This window comes from Myotis davidii, unplaced genomic scaffold (genome assembly GCF_000327345.1).
Source record: "Myotis davidii unplaced genomic scaffold, ASM32734v1 scaffold363, whole genome shotgun sequence".
Taxonomy (NCBI): domain Eukaryota; kingdom Metazoa; phylum Chordata; class Mammalia; order Chiroptera; family Vespertilionidae; genus Myotis; species Myotis davidii.
Window position 1 is genome coordinate 3701566 of NW_006294069.1, and position 20536 is coordinate 3722101.

General features: G+C 42.2%; 1 protein-coding gene across 3 annotated transcripts in view; it reads right to left on the reverse strand.

Annotated features, from left to right (window-relative positions):
* SMG6 (SMG6 nonsense mediated mRNA decay factor) overlaps positions 1-20536 on the reverse strand; it is a 242125-nt gene that overhangs the window by 113833 nt on the left and 107756 nt on the right. For 2 of the 3 annotated variants that reach the window (XM_006768100.2, XM_015566788.1), the window contains 2 exons: positions 3982-4098; positions 2019-2187 (listed from right to left, as the gene is read on the reverse strand). In XM_006768100.2, the coding sequence (XP_006768163.1) occupies positions 2019-2187; positions 3982-4098 (286 nt within the window). Of the gene's footprint in view, positions 1-2018; positions 2188-3981; positions 4099-10308; positions 10336-20536 lie in introns of those variants that run through there. The other variant, XM_015566789.1, reaches the window with a different exon arrangement.

A 20536-nucleotide genomic window follows, 5' to 3' on the forward strand; every position in this document is an offset into this window, starting at 1 on the left:
AGCATGGAGAATGATGAGATGCTGGGTATGGATGCTTGTTACCAAACACACTCACACACCCAACAGAGAGCCAGAGGAGCTCTGAGTGCACTACTCCTGACAGAGGCCACAATACAAAGAGTGGAAAGGAGAGCGAAGGAACAAAGAATTAGATAGAGAGGCAAAGACAGAGACAAAGGAAGGAGGAAGAGAGATGGACAATCAACAGTTGACCAGGAGATAGGCACCTGCATGCAGATACATTAAGACAATATTGTGCAAACACGAATACACACAGACTGTGACACTAATACAGAGAAGAATGGGACACATGGAAACATGGACATAGATCAGGAGTCAGCAAACTTATTCTGTAACAAGCTAGATAGTAAATATTTTAGGCTTTGCAGACCATAAGGTCTCTGCTGGTGCAGCATGAAAGCAGCCACAGACAAAGTGCAAACAAATAAGTCTGGCTGTGTTCCAATACGACTTTATGGACACTGAAATGTGACTTTCATATCATTTTCACGACTCATGAAATATTTTTTTAAATATTTTTCAACCATGAAAAAAAATGTAAATCATTCTTAGCTCATGGGACGTAGTTTGCTAACCCCTGATATAGACACAAAAACAGCAGAGGCAGACAAAGAGACAGAGGCAAGCAGGCAGGGACAAGCCATGACAGACAGAAACAGGCAGGAGGGAGAGACAGAGGCAAGCAGGCAAGCAGACAGAGGCAGGCGAAGAGACACAGGTGAAGCAGGTAGAGGCAGGTAGATACAGGCAAACCCACATACACAGAACTCCTCCCTCCAACAGAGAGACACAGTCATAAATAAACACGAACACAGTACAGGTAGTCTTGTATACAGACATTTAGGCATGCACAGGACACAGTCACACAAAGAAACATGGACAGGATCAAAGCAGACATGGACTAACATGGACCCAAAATCAGACAGACATGGTTATGGACACAGACACACACTGAAACAGACCCCTGGGGACACATCCACCCAAGGATAGACTGAGATACAGATATAGGTATGAACACAGCACATGGACACATACACAGACAAGCATGGACAGGTACACTGAAAGACCCTCAGAATAGATCTCCAGAGACAGAAACACACAGACCCTCACACTTAAATATAGATAGACATTCAGACACATAGAGACAACCAGACCCAGACAGGCACACAGAGAGATACAACACACACGGAGATACAGACAAAAGAAATAGCCATATGTGGTTGCACAAAAATGAATGTAAAATGCCACTGAATTATACGCTTAAAAATGATTAAGATGGCAAATTTGTTACATATATTTTTATTAAGTTTATTGTTATATATACATTTTTTACCACAATTTTTTTTAAAAAAAGGAAGAAAAGTCATATAAACACACCTGAAAAAGCTACATAGATATACCCAGGCATATACATCTACTCCACACTGAACACAGACAGGGAGTTGGGGGTGGGGTATGCTGATGAGAAAGGGAAAGAAGCAAGTGAAATAAAGAGGTACATGCACTCATCCCTCCCCATACACTACAATGTCGTGAGAGGAAGCGAGCAGACAGAATGTACCAGAGCACAAAAAGCAGTGAGAGATAGCCTGAAAGATGCATAGAGATAAAGTAAAAGGGAGAGAGAGAGACAAAGTCTCTCACGCACACACTGACACTCAAGAGGTGGCTGCAGAAACAGTGAGCATGAACAACATGAAGTGAATGAGTGAGCAAGAGTAGGGAAAAAGAACAAAACAGAGCTAGCTATGGAGTGAGAGAAAGAGAGACTGAGGAGGAGGAAGAGGAATAGACCAGAGCATAGGCAAAAATAACCTAAAACATCAGGAGACAAGGAAGATGTTCAAGGAAGGGAAAAACCCAAGTTCAAATGAGGAGGGAAAAGAGAACAAGGGGCTGTGGGTGGGAGGAAACAAAGAAGAGAACTGGGAGGGGAGCTGTGGGAACACAGGTGGGCCAAGGCCAGCAGTGCTGAAGGAATGAGGAGGCTGACTCACTGTGAGGGCAGATCCAGGGATGTGGGTGGAGGATTCCAGGTGTCTGGGTAGCCGAGCATCCAGTCTGACCAGACTTTCACACTGGGGAGCAGTTCCTTCAGGTCCGGAACGAAGGAAGAAACCTTGATGTCATCTTGGTCATCCTCATCCTCAGGAGAGGATGGCTGAGCTGCAGAGGCAAAGGGGAGAACTGGGCCTATGTCTGCTGTGGCCCCCGAGTGACGCCTGGGGTGCTGGGGCTGCAGCAAGCTCTTAGGTAAGGGAGACCAAGTCCACAGGACATCTGGGCCCAGGAGCGAAGGACAAGTATCAGCACCTAAGAGGATTCTGAAAGGGAGGACAAAGAGAGAACTAGTGCACTGGGTTTGCCCCTGCAGACAGCTGTTTCTACTCCACCTGTGGCCTGGTTGAAGTTGCTATTCTGGCCGCTCACCCCCTGTTTCAGCTTTCCTTCAACACAGTACTGAGATGGTACCAGAGTTCCTGCCAAAACTGCATAACCTGAATTTAATCATGAGGAAATATCAGAGAAACCCAAATTGTGGGACATTCTAAAAAATAAATGGCCTGTACACTTTAAAATGTCAAGGTCATAAAGCACACAGAAAAATTGAGAAACCATTCCAGATTGAAGGAGACTAAAGAGATATGACATCTAAATGCAAAGTGTGATGCTGAAGTGGATCCTAGGTCAGAAACACACACACACACACACACACACACACACACACATTTTTAGAACAATTGGTACAAAATGAATAAGGTCTGTAGATTCAATAATAGTACTGTATCACTGTTGGTTTCCTGATTTTGATAACTGTACTGTCATGTAAGAGAATGTCCTTGTTATTAGGAAGTACACAATCAAGTATTTGGGGGTAAAGGGCTACCATGTCTGCAACTTAGAATCAAAAGGTTCAGAAGAAAAATAAGCCTAAGTACATGCGTGTGTATGGGAAGAGAGAGAACTTACAGCAAATATGGTTGAATGCTAACAACTGGAGAATCTGGGTGAAGGGTAAGAGTTCTTTGTGTAATTCTTGCAACTTTTCTATAAATTGTTTCCAAATTAAAAGTTACCTCCACCATCCCTCAAACAAAAAAAATAATAAAATAAAAGGCAGCCTCAGAGGCTGGACGCAGTCACAAAGCTAATGGGGCAGGAGGATGACAGAGGGGCCAAACTATTCACAAAAACTGATCCAGGAGCTGAGAGAAAGGTACAGCCTTCAGCCCTGCCTTACACCTCAGCAATCAGGCTTGAATTCTAAGGGCAGCCTTAAAGGATACAGGACACTGCACAACCCAAGGGATAAAAATAGTCCCTGCTGCCTGTCCAGTGTGACTCAGTGGTGGAGCATCGACCCATGAACCAAGAGGTCCGGGTCGGGGCACTGCAGACTCGATCCCCAGTAGAGGGCATGCAGGAGGCAGCTGATTGATGTTTATCTCTCATTGGTGTTTCTATCTCTCTCTCACTCTCCCATCCTCTCTGAAATCAATAAAATATATTAAATAAAAAAAAGTCCTTGCTCTGGTCCAGTGGGTCTCCCAGTATGGCTGGTCCACACCTTTATAGTACCCACCAGACAAAGAAAGACATATAGATAAAGGGGGAAAACCAAACATCAATTATGAACAAAGAGGGAAATTCACTTTTCTGTGTGTTTTTAAAGTGACCGGAACACGCAGCAGCTTAGAGGTACAGTATAAATCCCAACTACTGAAGGAGAAAAAAAGGAGGGAATCGTTTTACAAGAAGAGAGGGCCATAAAGGTAATCAGATTGGACAAGGAGGTGGGACTAGTCAGGTGGGCAGAAGGTAGCTGGGGTGTTGGAAAGTAAAAGAATGGACAGAGGGTGAAAACACTGAGAAAGCAGCATGGCATCTGAATTTGTTGGGACAGGACCCAGGCAGCTGGAAAGCCAACCAGTCAGGGGGCCCAGCCCCTCATCTGCTTACCTTTGGCAGACTCCTTAAGTAAGTGGGTGCAGCGCCGCACCAAGAGAGAAAACATGGCCAAACCCAGGGCTATGGCTTGCTCCTGGATCACAGAGCGACACTCCTCCGAGAAGCAATCTGAGGAGAGGCAAATGAAACTCCCATCAGTATATGCTGGGGGCCAAGAGCTACTCTCTCCTACCTCACTAGTGTACATCCTGATCACATCACTGAGCTTCTTTTCCTTACCCAAGACCACGGGTGGTAATAGTGCCTCTGTCAAAGGGTAGTTGTAAAGCTAATTCAAATAGTGCACCTGGCCCAGTGGGCATGGCTCAGTGGTTGAGCATCGATCTATGAACCAGGAGGTCAGGGTTCGATTCCTGGTCAGGGCACATGCCAGGGTTTCTGGCTCCATTCCCAGTAGGGGGCGTGCAGGAGGCAGCCAATCAATGATTCTCTCTCATCATTGATGTTTCTCTCTCTCCCTTTCCCTTCCTTTCTGAAATCAATAAAAATATTTTAAATAAATAAAATAGTGTACCTGGAGCACTTACCACAGTGCCTGGTGTATGGGTAAGTACTCTAAAGGTTGTATTATAGGGATCAACTATGTAAATTCTGCATCATATTACTTCCTCAGCATCAGTTACTCCAAGGTGGGCAGTTCCAGTTGGAGCTGCAGGCTCTCTACCTTTAGTCAGTTGGCTACTGATAATGTGAGGACATAGTAACAAGAACTTATATTTAATTAACTCAGTCTCTCTAATGTATGCATAACAGGAGTACAATCACCAATTAAGATAATAAAAATACAAATTCAAAAGTTATCTTCCTGAATCACCAACCTTTGGTTCTATCCTTACCTCCTCTGCATTCCTCCTTCTAAGAGAATACAGGACACTTACAAATAATCTATTTTCATTGAATGAATTGCTTTTATATAGGACAGTGTATGGCACACAATAAGCACTTAATCTGAGTTAAGAGTTTATTTTCAGCCGAAACCGGTTTGGCTCAGTGGATAGAGCATCAGCCTGCGGACTGAAAGGTCCCAGGTTCGATTCCGGTCAAGGGCATGTACCTGGGTTGCGGGCACATCCCCAGTAGGAGATGTGCAAGAGGCAGCTAATCGATGTCTCTCTCTCATCGATGTTTCTAACTCTCTATCTCTCTCCCTTCCTCTCTGTAAAAAATCAATAAAATATATTTTAAAAAAAAGAGTTTATTTTCACAAATTCTTTTTCCCTATGGCTAAAAAGTAAATCTGGCTCCCAACACTAACACCCTTTCCCCCTCACTTTCTCAGCCTGGCTAACTTCCTTCTGGCTACAGCTCAGTGAAAGGAGCCACCTTGGTGGTGGCTGGAGCTACTATTTGGCAGAAGCTACATATACACCCCAAACTGCTGCCTGCACATACTCCTTGAGAGTGGTTCTTCCTGATAGCCACTTCATCCAGACTTGAGAGGAATCGGTGACAAACAGGAGGCAGCAATCCAATCTGCAGCCTCAGAGGAAGAGACACCAATACACAGATGAAATCAGGGGCCAGACTCACTCACTCTGGCAGCAGTTAATCTGTTAATTCCCTCTGTAATACAGGGGAGAGCTCAGAATCTCTAAGTGTTAAAAGGATAATTAGCCACATGTTTGATCTCTGTCCCTGCTTGCATTTTAACCTTGATAACCGAGGGGGGCCCCCCTCCCACTCTCCTCACTGACACCAGTCTTGTCGAATGAGGCCTAACTGAAGTCTTTACTGCAGGAGATGCTAACACAACCAGTTACTCCCAACTGTCTTTGCCACAGGAACAAACACAATCAGGGTACACAAAGTCAGCTCCAAACCACTTCAGAAAGCCATGGAAGTGAGAAAGAGCAGGCTGCTGCTGAGAAGGTCCCAACGTATGAATAGCATCAGTGTAGCAATTCTACTGTGGCTTTCCAGCCATCCTACCATATGCCCACTGGCTCCAAACATCACCCTCTCACTTTCTGACTCTACTGTGGCAGGCAGTAAGGAAGTGGTAACAATCCATGTGATTAGAATAGATCACCACTGGCAAGGCCCTAAACCTCTGTTTAAAGACAGAAAACAAGCATCCAAGAACCAAGAGGAGAGAGCATGGAAAGTAGGAAAGGGAAAGATGTATAAGCCGTCCCAAGAAAAGTTGCCAACATCTGCCCTCTGCCCCTATGACAGGCAGCAGCACTGTCTAGACTTACCATCCCAGCTCAGCTCAGGTTTCTGCCAAGCACTACCAGCAGCCTGCCTCTAATGAGCAACAAAACCTGGAATGGAGTGAATAAGTCCAGAGGAAGCTAGGATAGGACAAGTGGAGACCACATCCTGGTGGATGACACACTGAATACACATTAGTGTCCCCTCACCAACTGGGCATTTAGGCAGAAGTTACCTGCACATTCAAGGCCCTTAGAAGGGATAGGGTGGGAGGGGTCTTAGTTCCAAGAGACTAGTATTTTGAGAAGCCCAAGGTTATAATAAGACACTCTCATTTGCCTGGATAAGAATAAGATGGGGCAGGGGAAATGGCTTTCACCAAGCCCATTTCTATTTTTATAACAAATGGCAATATCAGGCTAGACTATTTCTCAGTGGGGGCTAGGGCCCAAGGGGGAGAATAAACTGCTTAAGAACTAATGATATCTGTGACCTCTAGGGAATCTGGGTTTGCTCATTTTTTAAGCCGCCTGCAATAAGGTCTGGAGACCAGGTGGGGGGAGCAACAACTGGAGCCTCTTTGCTGTAAAGGTCTGGAAGGGCTCAAGTACCTCTCAGAGCAGCAGCTAAAAGGCAGCTTCATGACTGCTCTGCTGTTGGCCATGGTTGTATCACCTCAACTTTTTCCCAGCTTCTCATCTTCCCAGGAAAGGGCCTGATAGCACTCACTGCTGGGTGTCTTGTCCAACTGATGGGGAGGTTCAAACCACTAAGTTTTTCTGCTCTGATCACGCAGGAGGTACTATCACAGCTATCTGAGGGGTCGGAATGCCTAGATTTCAGTCAGCCCTCTGACTGACCACTTCATATGGAGTCCTTTCTGAAAGGCCTGCCCATCTCTACAATGTGCTCCACCCTGTGCTGGGTATTGTGGAGAACACGGCTACAAATGAAACAGGGACCCTGAAACTGTAGGTAATTTCAATCAGGTGGAAAACACACGCAGTTATTTACCAAGTAACCATGGCAACTCAAACCCAGTGCCTCAGTGAGAAATATTTTAAGTGCTATGGTATCTTCAAGAGATGCTCTTTACCTCAATTGGGCCTCTATGGGCTAGAAGCCATATGATGCTACTCCTTGAAAAGTAGTCACCCTTATACAAGTAGATAGGAAAACAGCATCTGGATTCCCAGAGTCCACCCACTTTGGGGCCAGACTGGGAAACTGGCCCCAGTCTGATGAATGCCCATATATATCCCTAGAGTTGGGCTGGGCCAGGCCAACAAATGATGTGGGGTGGGGAAGGAAAAAGCATTGTTTGCCTTGGTATTTGCTTGGGTTCCTCTGGCTTTGTGTCAGGTAGCAAGAGCCTGACATGAGCTGAAGAACTCATTAACATTGTGAAACAGCCTTTCCCCTTCTTTCCAAAAGCAGGCTTGCTCAGGATTTAGGGGGATGGTTTTGGCTAAGGAAGTCAGACAAAAATATTTCTTACCAAGAAAGTCACCTGAGGTTTTGCCCCTTCCCACATGCTCGCAGATGGGCAGGTGACCACTGCTCCCACTATTCCTGTGGCCAAATACCTGCTCAGGCAGAAATAGTCTTCTCGCTCCTATGTAACAAGGAGACTTTCTCATTTTTCTGAGAACATATTCATGGAAAACATAAACCAACTGTCGTCAAAGTTGTATGAAATCAGGAAATGGAGCGACCGGGAGAAGGCTGCCATGTGGCCGGATGTTATGTATTTCTAATTAGTGCTATACATCTTTCAACAGCAAGTGTCCTTCTGCTGGGAAACACAACACACTGCCCTTGTTATTGTAACTGTCAGAGAAGTGCTTAAACAGATAATCTCCAGGAAAAGTGATAAACACGTCCCCTCTCCAACCAGTGTGTGTGCGCGACGATGCTGCCAAAGCAAAGCTGTGCTTGACGGCTCCAGGATGGCAAAGCATCCTCCTGCAGGAAATGGGAGTGAGGCACGAGGGGTGGAGAAGGAAGAGGAGGGGAGGAAAGGCAGGCCCACCTGCGTGGACCCTTTAAGCCCAGCAAAGGGACAGAAGTTCAGAACCATCACTTCTGATCTACTCCTGGGTCAGGGATAGATTTGGAGGAAACCAGTATCATTAGGGATGAGATTTGGCTGGTCAAAAAAATAAATAGATCTGGCAGCAATGAAACAAGTAGAGTTCCCCTGGTGCAAACAGCCAGCTTCCTGGCAAGAGGAGAAGAGTAATGAAGGGAAGACACAGGATGGATGACACACATAGGTCTGATACCCTGACAGCAGCAGAAGGGATTCAGAGGGCACTGGGGACCATTAGCCATCCCAGCAGAGAATGCTTGGCTGCTTCACTAACAGCTGGAGAAGAATGCAGGCAAGACCTCTTATGCACGGATTCTCTCCCCACTGGCTCTTCCCAAAGAGAGGAAATGAATGGTCAGTCACCTCCAAATGAATACCACCTGGAGGCGATTTGTTGGCTCTTATCTCTCAGACATAAGGCTGCTTTTCTCATGAGTCAGTCACCAGTCAGACACAGGACTGGCACAGTTCCTGAGCAGCCCACCAAAACCTCCTTGTGTACAGGAAGTGGGCAGTGAGAGCATCTAAGTGCTGCTGCTTGAGCCACACAGTTAGTTCTCTGTGGCAGTTGCTGACTGAAGAGGAGGTGGGGGAGACAGTCATTGTACAGGAACCAGACAAAATCTCAGAGCAAAATCAGTGATGTCCATGCCATCAGGGCATAATTCTATTCCTTAAGGAGAACAAATGAGCCAGAAGACTCAAGCACCAATACACCTAAAAATATTATTCGTGCACAATGGCAGAACATAGGAAGGCTGACTGGGTGGAAGGCAAGCCATAGCACAGCCCCAACCAAGACAGAGGAAGTGGAGGGTTTCCTCCCTAAGAGCCCTTATTGGCATGCCTGTTACTCCTTCTGGATTTTCTAGGTTTATAAAACACAAACTTATTTTAGTGGATAGATGTGGGGGCAAAAGAAATCCCAACCTCCTAACAAAGTGACCTCTCCCATTATTATCAAAAATATTTACTTGGGGGCCCAATTTTGCAGGATATAAAGGAAAATAGGATCCTGTCCATAAGAGGTTGATAATCTAATGAAGAAGACAGAAAGAATACACAGATACCCAAATAACTACAATTCAAGACAATGTATTACATGCATAAGGAAGATGGAAGCAGATGCTTTCTGTCACCAGAGGGAAAGAAAATCGTTTCCAGCTAGTGTGTATCAGAGGTTTCATGGAAGAGAGCACTTGGGAGCAGGGCTGCAAAAGGTAAACAAAGATGGGACTGGCAGGATACAGGAGGGACTGCGTGTACTAAGGAGACATGTAGGTAGGGACACACCAGGAACGTTCCCAGACGACAAGCACTGTACTCAGCCTGCTGTGTGGCGGGGACCACAAAGCACAGGGCCTGCACCACCACAGCAAGGAACACAGACTTGACTGGACAGGCGCTGAGGAAAGTACTTACTTGCTCAAGGTTTCTGAATGAAGCACAGGTGAGTATTGCACGACAATTAATCTAGTTAAAGCATGTAAAACAGATACGGGTAGCTAGAAAAGCGTAACAGGGAGGGAGACCAGTAGGGAAACTAAGAGGGCATGAACTTATTTTGAATTAAGAGAAGTTATATGTATAGTACTTCATAAACTTTATAATGTCAAATAAATGTCACATCTGTCTTATAAGAAAGGTGGAAGGTGGATTATAAGAGTGACTGATGTAAAAAATGCTGCAGAAAGAAAATCAAGAGAGGATGGAGATATGTGGGGAGGGAAGGAATGAACTAGAACAGGTCAAAAACTCTCTGATAATCTCAGCAGGTTGTAGAGAATCCTGAGACCTCAGAGAAGGATAATACCCACCAAACGACATCCAGGAAAGGGGCAGGAATTTGGGATTGCAGAACACCTGGAGGGAGGGCAGGAGGCATGCCTCAAGGAGTCCCCAGGCTCTGGCCCACTTGGCTCTGGGCCAGTCCTGTCTTTCCAGAACAAAGACACTTCAGGGGGTCAGAAATACTTGAGGAAGACCTTGCATAAGGAGGCCTGGGAAGTCTGAACTGGCTCTCCCTGTGGAAGCTATTAGATATTCAGCACTTCATTTGTTTCCAATTCTTGTATGAGTGCAGCTCCAGGCTGTGGGGTGAGAGGCTCCTCTCTGACGTAACCAGGAAGCAGCTGCAAAATTAAGGAATCCCTCATGACATCATAAAAAGGGTCGATGGTTTACTGGGGAAAGTATAAAAATTAATTACATATTCCCACATGACTCCCTTCCCCTAAATCTGTACACACCCCCTCCCACCTCAACATATTCTCTCACCAACAACATTCAGAAGCCACCTCCGTGAACAGGGTCCAAAAGGGCAACAAAACCCAGAAAGAGAAAGTTCTTTGATGTGCCACTGTCTGCCTGTGTATGTGGAACTTAACAAGTGATACCTCACCCTGGAATTTTTATACATGCAACTTATTTCACAACAAAAGTTTTTTTGTTGTTTGTTTGTTTTTTTAATATATTTTATTGATTTTTTACAGAGAGGAAGGGAGAGAGATAGAGAGTTAGAAACATCGATGAGAGAGAAACATCGATCAGCTGCCTCCTGCACATCTCCTACTGGGGATGTGCCCGCAACCCAGGTACATGCCCTTGACCGGAATCGAACCTGGGACCTTTCAGTCTGCAGGCCGATGCTCTATCCACTGAGCCAAACCGGTTCCGGCCACAACAAAAGTTTTAAGCTCCTTGAGGAAAAGAGCTATGTCAAGACTTCACATCCTTGAAAGGTAGCACGATGAAGTGGTCCAAGAAATGTCTGTTGTTCAGGTACACTTTCTTCTCTCATTGTGAATCCTAACCATAAATGACATCATTCCACTGTGGCCCGCAATAATAACTAAGATAAATTGAGACCTGTGTTAGGCACAAAGTCATTTATATGTATTATCTCAAAGTTTTATAAAAGATTTGCAAAGAAGTAGGATTCTCCCTTTATGATGAAGAAACAGGCTCAAAGAAGTTAAATGACATGCCCAAGGTCACAGAGCCAATAAGTGTTAGAACTAGGATTTGAATTTAAGTCTGTCTGCTCTTATACTCATAGTTTCCATACCTGGCTTTCAAATGATTGCAATACAAGCTTCAAACTCCAACTTGATCCATCCTCCTTCACCATAAACATGAAAATCTCAGACTACTCCAATCAAAATTCCGCACAGAAAGTTCTGAGATACCAACTATGTGAAAACCAAAATTTGAAACACAGTACCATTTACAATAATGCCAATGAAAATAAAATACTTAGGTATAAACCTAACAAAATATGTATAGAATCTCTATGCTGAAAATTACAAAATGCTGATAAAAGAAATCAAAAAAGACCTAAATAAATGGAGAGACTTACCATGTTCATGAATTGGAAGACTCAACACTGTAGAGATGTCAGTTTTCCCCACAGAGATATATATGTTTAAGGCAATTACGACCAAAATCTCAGCAAAGTTTTTTGTAGACCAAGACAAGCTTATTCTAAAGTTTATATGAAAAGGCTTAGGACATAGAATCTCTAAACAATTTTGAAAAAGAGGAACAAAGTGGGAGAAATCATTCTTCTCAATATTAAGCCGAAGAAAGGAAGATAGCCTGATTAACAAACAGTGATGGAACAATTAGACACTCACAGGCAAAAATATGAACCTTGACCTACTCCTCACACCTTATGTGAAACTTAACTGAAAGTGAATCAAAGACTAAAATATAAAACATAAGACCATAAAACTTTTAGGAAAATAATAGAAAAAAATCTTCAAGTGGCAATCTATGAAAGGAAAATTGATATACTGGACCTCATAAAAAATAACTTTTACTGCAGAAGACTCTGTAAGAGGAGGAAAAGGCAAATTACAGACTGGGAAAATATATTTGCAAACTACATATTTTACAAAGAACTAGTATCTAGACATATAAAAACTCTCAAAACACAACAGTAAGAAAACAAACAATCCAATTAGAAAATGGGCAAAAGATATGAACAGACATTTCACCAAAAAGGATATACAGATGAAAAATAAGCACATTAAGAGAAGTTTACTTTAATTAACCATTAGAAAAACGAAAATTAAAACTATAATGAGTCCAGCCGGTGTGGCTCAGTGGTTGAGTGTCAACCTATTAACCAGGGGTCAGTCAAGGTTTGATTCCTGGTCAGGGCACATGCCTGGATTTTGGGCTTGATCTCCTGTAGGGGGCGTGCAGGAGGCAGCTTATCAATGATTCTCTTTCATCATTGATATTTCTATCTATCTATCTCTCTTCTTTCCTCTCTGAAATCAATAAAAATATATTTTTTTAAAAACTACAATGAGATATCAAAATGTTTACCAGAATGGCTAAAATAAAAAATAGCAACACTACTACCAAAAAGCTGGTGAGGATGCAAAAAAACTGGATCACACATGCATTGTTGATGAAAATGTAAAATGGTATACAGTTTGGCAGTTTCTTCTAAAACTAAAAATGCAATTATGATATAACCCAATAATTATACTCTTGGGCACTGATCCCAGAGAAATGAAAACATAATTTTTGCACAAAAATACCTGTACACAAATGTTCAGAGCAGCTTTATTCATAACTATAAGCCCGGTGCACAAATTTGTGCACTGGTGAGGTCCCTCAGCCTGTCCTGTGCCCTCTCGTAATCCAGGACCCCCTGGGGGATGTCAGACTGCCAGTTTCGGCCCCAGAGATTGGGCCAAAACTGGCAGTCCAACATCCCCCGAGTGATGTGGTAGTGTGCGAAGCGGCAGGCGGCAGTGGAGGAGCCAGGCCCAGGTGCCGCACCACTCCCGCTCATTCAGCTCCTCTAGGGCTGCCGCTCAGTAGTGCTGCCACAGAGGTGGGAGAGGCTTGTGCCACCGCGGCTGTGCTTGCCAGCTATGAGCCTGGTGTCGGTTACCCGTCAGTCAGCTGAGCAGCGCTCCTACTGTGGGAAAGCACTAACCACCAGGGGCAACTTCTGCATTGAGTGTCTGCCCCCCTGGTGGTCAATGTGCGTCATTGAGACTGGCCGACTGGTTGTTGGGTCATTCGGTCAGTTAGACTTTTATATATAAACTAGAGGCCCAGTGCACAAAACTCGTGCATGGGGGGGAGGGGGATGTCCCCTCAGCCCAGCCTGCACCCTCTCCAATCAGAGACCCCTTGGGGATGTCCAACTGCCGGCAGTCAGACACCGATCTCACAATTGGGGACCGCTGGTTCCTAACTGCTCACCTGCCTGCCTCCCTGGTCGCCCCTAACTGCCCTCCCCTACAGGCCTGGTCCCCCCCAACTGCCCTCCCCTCCTGGCCCGGTCATCCTCAACTGCCCTCCCCTGCTGGCCTGGTCGCCCCATGCAGCCTGCTAGTTCAGTTGTTTGGTCATCCCTCACTAACTCCCCTGCCAGCCTTGTCACCCCACTTAGCCAGCTATTCGGTCATCCATCTGGTTGTTTCAGTCATGACGGCCCCTGGCTTTTTATATATTAGGATAGCCTAAATATTCATAATAGCCTAAAATTGGAAACAACCCAAAGCTGCTCATAGCAGCTTTATTCATAATAACCTAAAACTGGAAACAACCCAAATATCCTTCAATGGGTGAATGGTTGGTTAAACAAACTGTGGAACATCCAAACCATGAAATATTACTCAGCCATTAAAAAGAACTACCAACATGCACTAACTGCAATAGGTTGTCAGGGAACTATGCTGAGTGAAAAAGGCTGATTTTAAAAGGTTACATACTGTGTGATCCTATTTATATAATCTTTTGAAATAATGTAATTATAGAGTTGGAAAACAAGGGTTAGGATTTGAGGATGAAAGGGGGCAGGAATGGTTCTAAAGAGGTAGCATTAGGGAGTTTTGTAGTGATGAACAGTTGTGCATTTGACTGTGGTCGCAGTTACATGAAGCTATCTATGTGGTAAAATTGCATAAAACTACACACACTCAAACATAAACGAGCGCAATCTAAATAAGGTCTGTGTATTGTACCGATGTCAATTTCATGGTGTTGATACTGCACTAAAGTTATGGGATGCTAATGTTACAGAAGGAAGGATGAAGGCTGTACAGGACCTACCTACCTGTACTTTTTTTTCAACTTATTGTGACTCTATAGTTATTTCAAAATAAAAAGTTTAAAATAAGTACACAAACAAAACCAAAAAAGATCTGACACAGGATTCCAGACACTTCTCTTTTACATAAAAAAAGAGCTACTTTACATGTTGGGGACATCTTCTCAATTAGCTGATTACTTTGTCTCTTGTTCTCACCTGTGTGGCCTAGCCTGAGCTGCTGGAGATGGCCAGTTGTGTGGCTCCTTATCTGGACTGAGCAAGAAACTACCAGGGCAAACAAAAGGAAAATAAGACAAAAAAAGGGAAAGTTCACTGAAGACAGAACTTCTGTCTAACAAGGAGTAAAGCAAGAGAACTTCATCATCAAGGCTATGATTCATTGGATTAGTAAAGTCCATGTCGAGCAGCACAAAGTGAAGATGATGAGAAAGTGAAGAAAGATGACAAGAAGAATGAGTTGCAGAAGCTAAGTGAGCTGTTTAAACATGTTCTTGCTGCTCAAAAAATAAGTAAAGGTATAAATCTCAAACTAATGGTATGTACATTCTTTAACAAGGGCATTCTGGGGGGGAAAATTGCTTAAAACATGAGCCTTAGCACTGTTTTCTTCATAAATGAAATTGCTTATGCAGTTTCAGTGCTACATAGCTTTGGACCATTAATCAGATGGATATTAAGAAATTTTAAAAATTGGCAGCATCAGCTACAATACCGTGTTAAATTGCCTCTTTGCCAATAAATCTATAAAGATCAAACTTTAAAAAAAATAGACTTCATTAAAATAAAAAACACTTGTTCTTCAAAAGACAAAAGGGAAAAAAGAAGCCAGAGAAAAATTTCTAACTGGGAAAAATAGTTGTAAAATAAATATTAGACAAAGGACTCATACCTAGAATATATAAAGAACTCTTTCAACCTAAGAAGATTTTTTAAAAATGAGCAAAGATATATGGATGGCAAAAAAATACATGCTTAACATGCACTTATGACAAGATGTTCAACATTATTAATCATTAGGGAAATCAAAACCACAAAGCAACTCCACACCCACTAGGATGGCTATAATCAGAAAGACAGAGAAAAAAAGTGTTGGTGAGGATGTGAAGTAACAGGAACTCTCACAACACAATGACACAAATACTTTGGAAAACAGCTGGGAAGTTTCTTAAAAAGTTAAAACACATTTACCAAAAGACCCAGCTATACTACTCCTATGTCAGTGGTCGGCAAACTGCGGCTCGCGAGCCACATGCGGCAACTTGGCCCCCTGAATGTGGCTCTTCCTAAGCCTTAGGAGTACCCGAATTAAGTTAATAACAATGTACCTACCTATATAGTTTAAGTTTAAAAAATTTGTCTCTCAAAAGAAATTTCAATCGTACTGTTGATATTTGGCTCTGTTGACTAATGAGTTTGCTGACCACTGTCCTATGTATTTATCCATGAGAAATGAAAGTATTTATCCACACTTGAATTTTCATAGAAGTTTTATTCATAGCAGCCAAAAACTGGGGGGGGTGGGGGGGCAAATGCCCATCAAAAAGGGAATGAATGAACAAACTGTGGTATATCCATACAATGGAAGACGACTCAGCAAAAAAAAAGGGAACAAATTACTGACTCAACCAACAACATGGATGAATGTCAAAATCATTATGCCAAGTACAGAAGAAAGGTAGGGGTCAGGACACGAATATGCTATTTGAATTATAGAAAATGCAAATTAATCTACAGTGCCAGAAAGTAGATCAGCAGTTTCCTGGGATTGGGAGGGGAAGGTTAAGGAAGAATAGACTACAAAGGAGCACAAGGAAACTTTTGGTGGTGAAGGATATGTTTACTTAATTTCGGGGAGAAGGGCGATCCTCAGGAAACTAGTTTCAGAGGCAAGAGGGTCTTGGAGCTTAGAAGAGAGAGAGAGGGAAGGGGGTGGGGAAAGGTTCAGGTGTGCTCCATAGAGAGAGCTGGGGTGATGGTTTCACAAATGTGTACATATGTAAAAATTCACCAAAATGTATGATTTAATATGTGTATTAAAAATGTTGGAGGAATGACATTTGAGAGGCTAGTCTGACTCATCATTTCAGATTTTAAGAGTTCATAACTTAAAGGTGAATTTAATAAAGAAAAGCAGACATATACTGAGTGCCCACTATATTCCAAGGCCCTGAACAAGGTGCTCTGCATATGTTATCTACTTTGAAACTCAGAAAAACCCTGCAAACTGGGGTCTAATTCCCATATTACAGACAAGGAAACTAAGACGCAGAGAGGATAAGTTAACTTTTTTCATCAAGGTGATATTGATTATAAATGACTGAGTGGAGAATTCAGATTTTAAAAAATGTTTTTATTGATTTCAGAGAGAGGAAGGAAAAGAGAGAGCGACAGACATCAAGGATGAAAGAGAATCATTGACTGGCTCCCTCCTGCATGTCTCACAATGGGGATCAAACCTGCAACCCAGGCATGTACCCTGACCGGGAATTGAACCATGACTTCCTGGTTTTTGGGTTGATGCTCAACCTGAGCAACACCAGCTGGGCAAGAATTCAGATTCTTGATCTGGTTGATTTCAAAGCTCTTTATAGCATGACATACAACTGCTACCTTCTGAAGGTGAGAAGACAATCTACAGAAGTGCTACGCCTTCTTCAGGGGACAGCTTGGCTTTCCCTCCACCTTTATATGGCATTCTAGAGTCAAGAAAAGGCCTGGGGGTTCTATCAATATATCTTGGTAAGACAGACAGCAAACCATATCTACTCTCTACAAGAAAAAATAAAAGCACTGCTAAATGAGTGTGTAACTTTTTCCAGAAAATACCCATGCAGTTTAGAAATGGTACTCCTACAGATCCTGGGAAATCAATCAATCAATCAATCAATCAATCCACACTCTGGCCATTTCCACCTTAGCTGTATCTCTGGATTGGTATTTTTGTCATTCAGAATTTCCTGGCACATTCCAGGGTTATTCAAAAATATGTCACCTCTTGGGAAAGCTGAACTGCTGCCAACAGAATGGCATGCTGGCACCAGCAGAAAAGGTCCTGCCAGTTCAAGCATCTCATTTGAAAGAGTTACAAATTGATCTTGTAGGGCAGAGTTTCTGCTTCCACACTGATTACCTCTTTCACAATTTGGGGGGAGAAAAAATAAGAATGGCAGCTTCTTAATTACATCAGGCAGGTAAGTCCCTAAGAAATTCCATCAGTGAATCTGGGGTGTCTTGTTTAAGGATTTACTTACTTAAGGTTGTGGAAGTAGAAGAAAAGGGAAGGAGGCATCCTGAGAGGCATGCCCACTAGCTAACCTACAAGGAAGCTTTTGCTGCAACAATGAGAAGGAATTAATACAGCTATATCCCTTCTGATACAGAAGGCAGAGTTTTGGCAGCTGATTCAGACAAACGGCTTGAAACCCGCCTTTGCTGGTATGAAGTTTCAGGAGCACTTAGGGCTTAAAGTAAAAGCTAATGAGACATAATGCCTGCAGACATCCTGATTCAGAGAAAGCTTCTTTGATATGGGAGGCAGAGGGGCAGAAGACTGCTCCACTTCCATATTAACAGATTAAATTGATTTCTTTTCATTTTATGGCTTCCTGAAGAATTTTTAAAGGAATTTGACAGAATTTACAAATAATACGAAAGAAAAAAACAAAACAACCTTCTGAGATAGATATGGCAGAGAGGTACCCAGAATAGGAAGAGTTCTCTTGGACTCCTGAGAAGCTTCCAGAATGCAAAGATCAGAGTCATCAAATAAATCTTGAGGAGTCAGTACTGAAAAATGAGGCCAATGATAAGTCATAATTCTTAGGTGGATTCCTTGTGAATATCCAGATCTGCACATTCATATGGCTCTGGTCTAGCAATTCACTCTAAAAAGTTTCTCAAAGCTTTACAATTCATGATCCATGCCCAAACTAGAGCAAGTATGACTCCATCCAATCCCACCCACCACGTAACATGTAGTTTTAAAATAGAAAAGAGGTCAGCAGAATACTCGTATTGACTAAATAAAGCAATTACGTCAAAGAAGAAAGTAAGAAAGGAGCATTCAATGAAGGTGACTAGAAACCCACCAAGGCATGAACTAGTCCCAACTCAAAAGATCCCGAAAGGACAGTCCTTTTAGTAACAGCTCTTCCAAATTTGTATTCAGTTTGCTAACTGGTCAGTTGTCAACAATACTTACTGAAATCTATATACGTTATTTTGAACTAGATTTACATTTTTAACTTATATTTTACTCTTTTATACCTATTCCACAAAAATTTTTTGACAATTTAAATGCAAAATCACCTATAATGAAAGAACATTAGTAGATATAGAAAACCAGAACCAAGAAAAGGAAAATACAAATATGTCAATCACATGGATTAACAATCTGTCATGAATGAACTTAAAATTTGCCTCTGATTTTCCTGGCAGTCAAAGAAAAAAAGGAAACACCAACAATTGTATAGCTGTCATTATTGGAAAGGAATAAGTATATCAGTTGCTCAGGAAAAACAAATCTTTTCTCAGCACTGAGTTCTAAAATATTTTTTTTAATATGGACTCTATGCAAGGGATACTGTATGAAAAAAATAAACAATGATCTTGAAAAGGTCTTTTTAACACATGGCCTTATGCTACACATTGTTAAAATATACTCAAGAAATATGATCCTAAAGTTATCTGTGTTGTTAGACAAAATACATATGTATTACAATCTAAGAATGTTTTTCCAAAAATATAGATATAGGAATATTTAAATATTAATAGGTATACAGTGCTTTAAGAAAATCTTTAAAACTAAGTTAAAATAATTCTAAATTAGGAGATAATTTTTAGTTCAAAAGGATCCATGAAGGGTTTCTTTAGGCAGAGAGATCCCTGATGTGTAATCCATTTGTTTACCCAACATTCAGTATGTGACAAAGAGACTAAGAGTCAGAAAAACACAAGTGCAAGTGCAATCTATATGCAGTGAATGACTAAAGACTGAAGTATTCTAAAATCTTAAAAGAAAAACCCTAGATAAATGAGAAAGTGACATACACTATAAAAGATTCTTGTTTAAAAAGGGCAAAAGGTATCTTAAAATATATATGCTATTAAAATACACATGTATAATATGTATGGATATTAAAGGGAAATTGTCTAAACTAAATAATTCGATTTATGAACACTCAGGGGATATTTCTAAAACAAAAGTACAACAGCATGTTATAAAGCAAAGAGATTTAAAAGCTAAATTTATACTTGAACATTGGTACAGAGAACAAAGCTCTATAATTGCGGGATTAGCACCCCCTGACAAACAGTTTTTAAGCACCAGTCAACTTCAGTTTCTTGGTGAAATTTCCTCCATTTAGAGGACAGCATTGACCTGTTTCTGCCTGGTTCAAAAGACCTAACAGATTTATTCATAGAGCACTACCTTGCTTCTTAAAAAGCACCCACACCACCAGATAGTAAATGACAACAACCAAGAAGAAATAACCTGCCTTCGTGGCCCTGAACAGCCATTCTCCCACCCCCACTCCCCAGCTACTATCTCTCTCCTCTCCATTATCTAAGTCCTTCCTTCTTCAAGATCCAACATAATATAAGCCTGTCCTGTGCTGCCTGATCCTTCCTCTGGACTCCAAGTATTTCTATCCATAATATACACCAGGCATGTGGCTCAAAGCTGCACTAGCACAGGGTTTACAACTCATCGAGCTTCCCTACTAGGCTAGAAATCCCACTAGTGCAGAATCGGATAAATCCCAAGAACTTACCAAATGTGCCTAGTCATCAGAGGTGATTTGTGCTGAGTAGTCCCTCAGTGCTGGGTTAATTCATTTCCTTATTCACACAGTCAGTGTTTATTAAGCAGCTACTTTACCTTGTTCTAGGCATTTAGCTTTCAAAGATCAATCAGATATAAACTAGACCTAAAGGAGTTGAAGACTAATAGGATTCAGGCATTTAGTATCAAAGAAGAAAATAAAAAGTATCTTTAGAGGTAAAGATATTGTGTGAAATTATATGAATGAGTAAATTCCCTGCTACAACAACAATGAGGTACCATCTCACACCTGTCAGACTGGCTATCATCAACAAATCAACAAACGACAAGTGCTGGAGAGGATGTGGAGAAAAAGGAACACTTGTGCACTGCTGGTGGGAATGCAGACTGGTACAGCCACTATGGAAGACAGTATGGAGTTGCCTCAAAAATC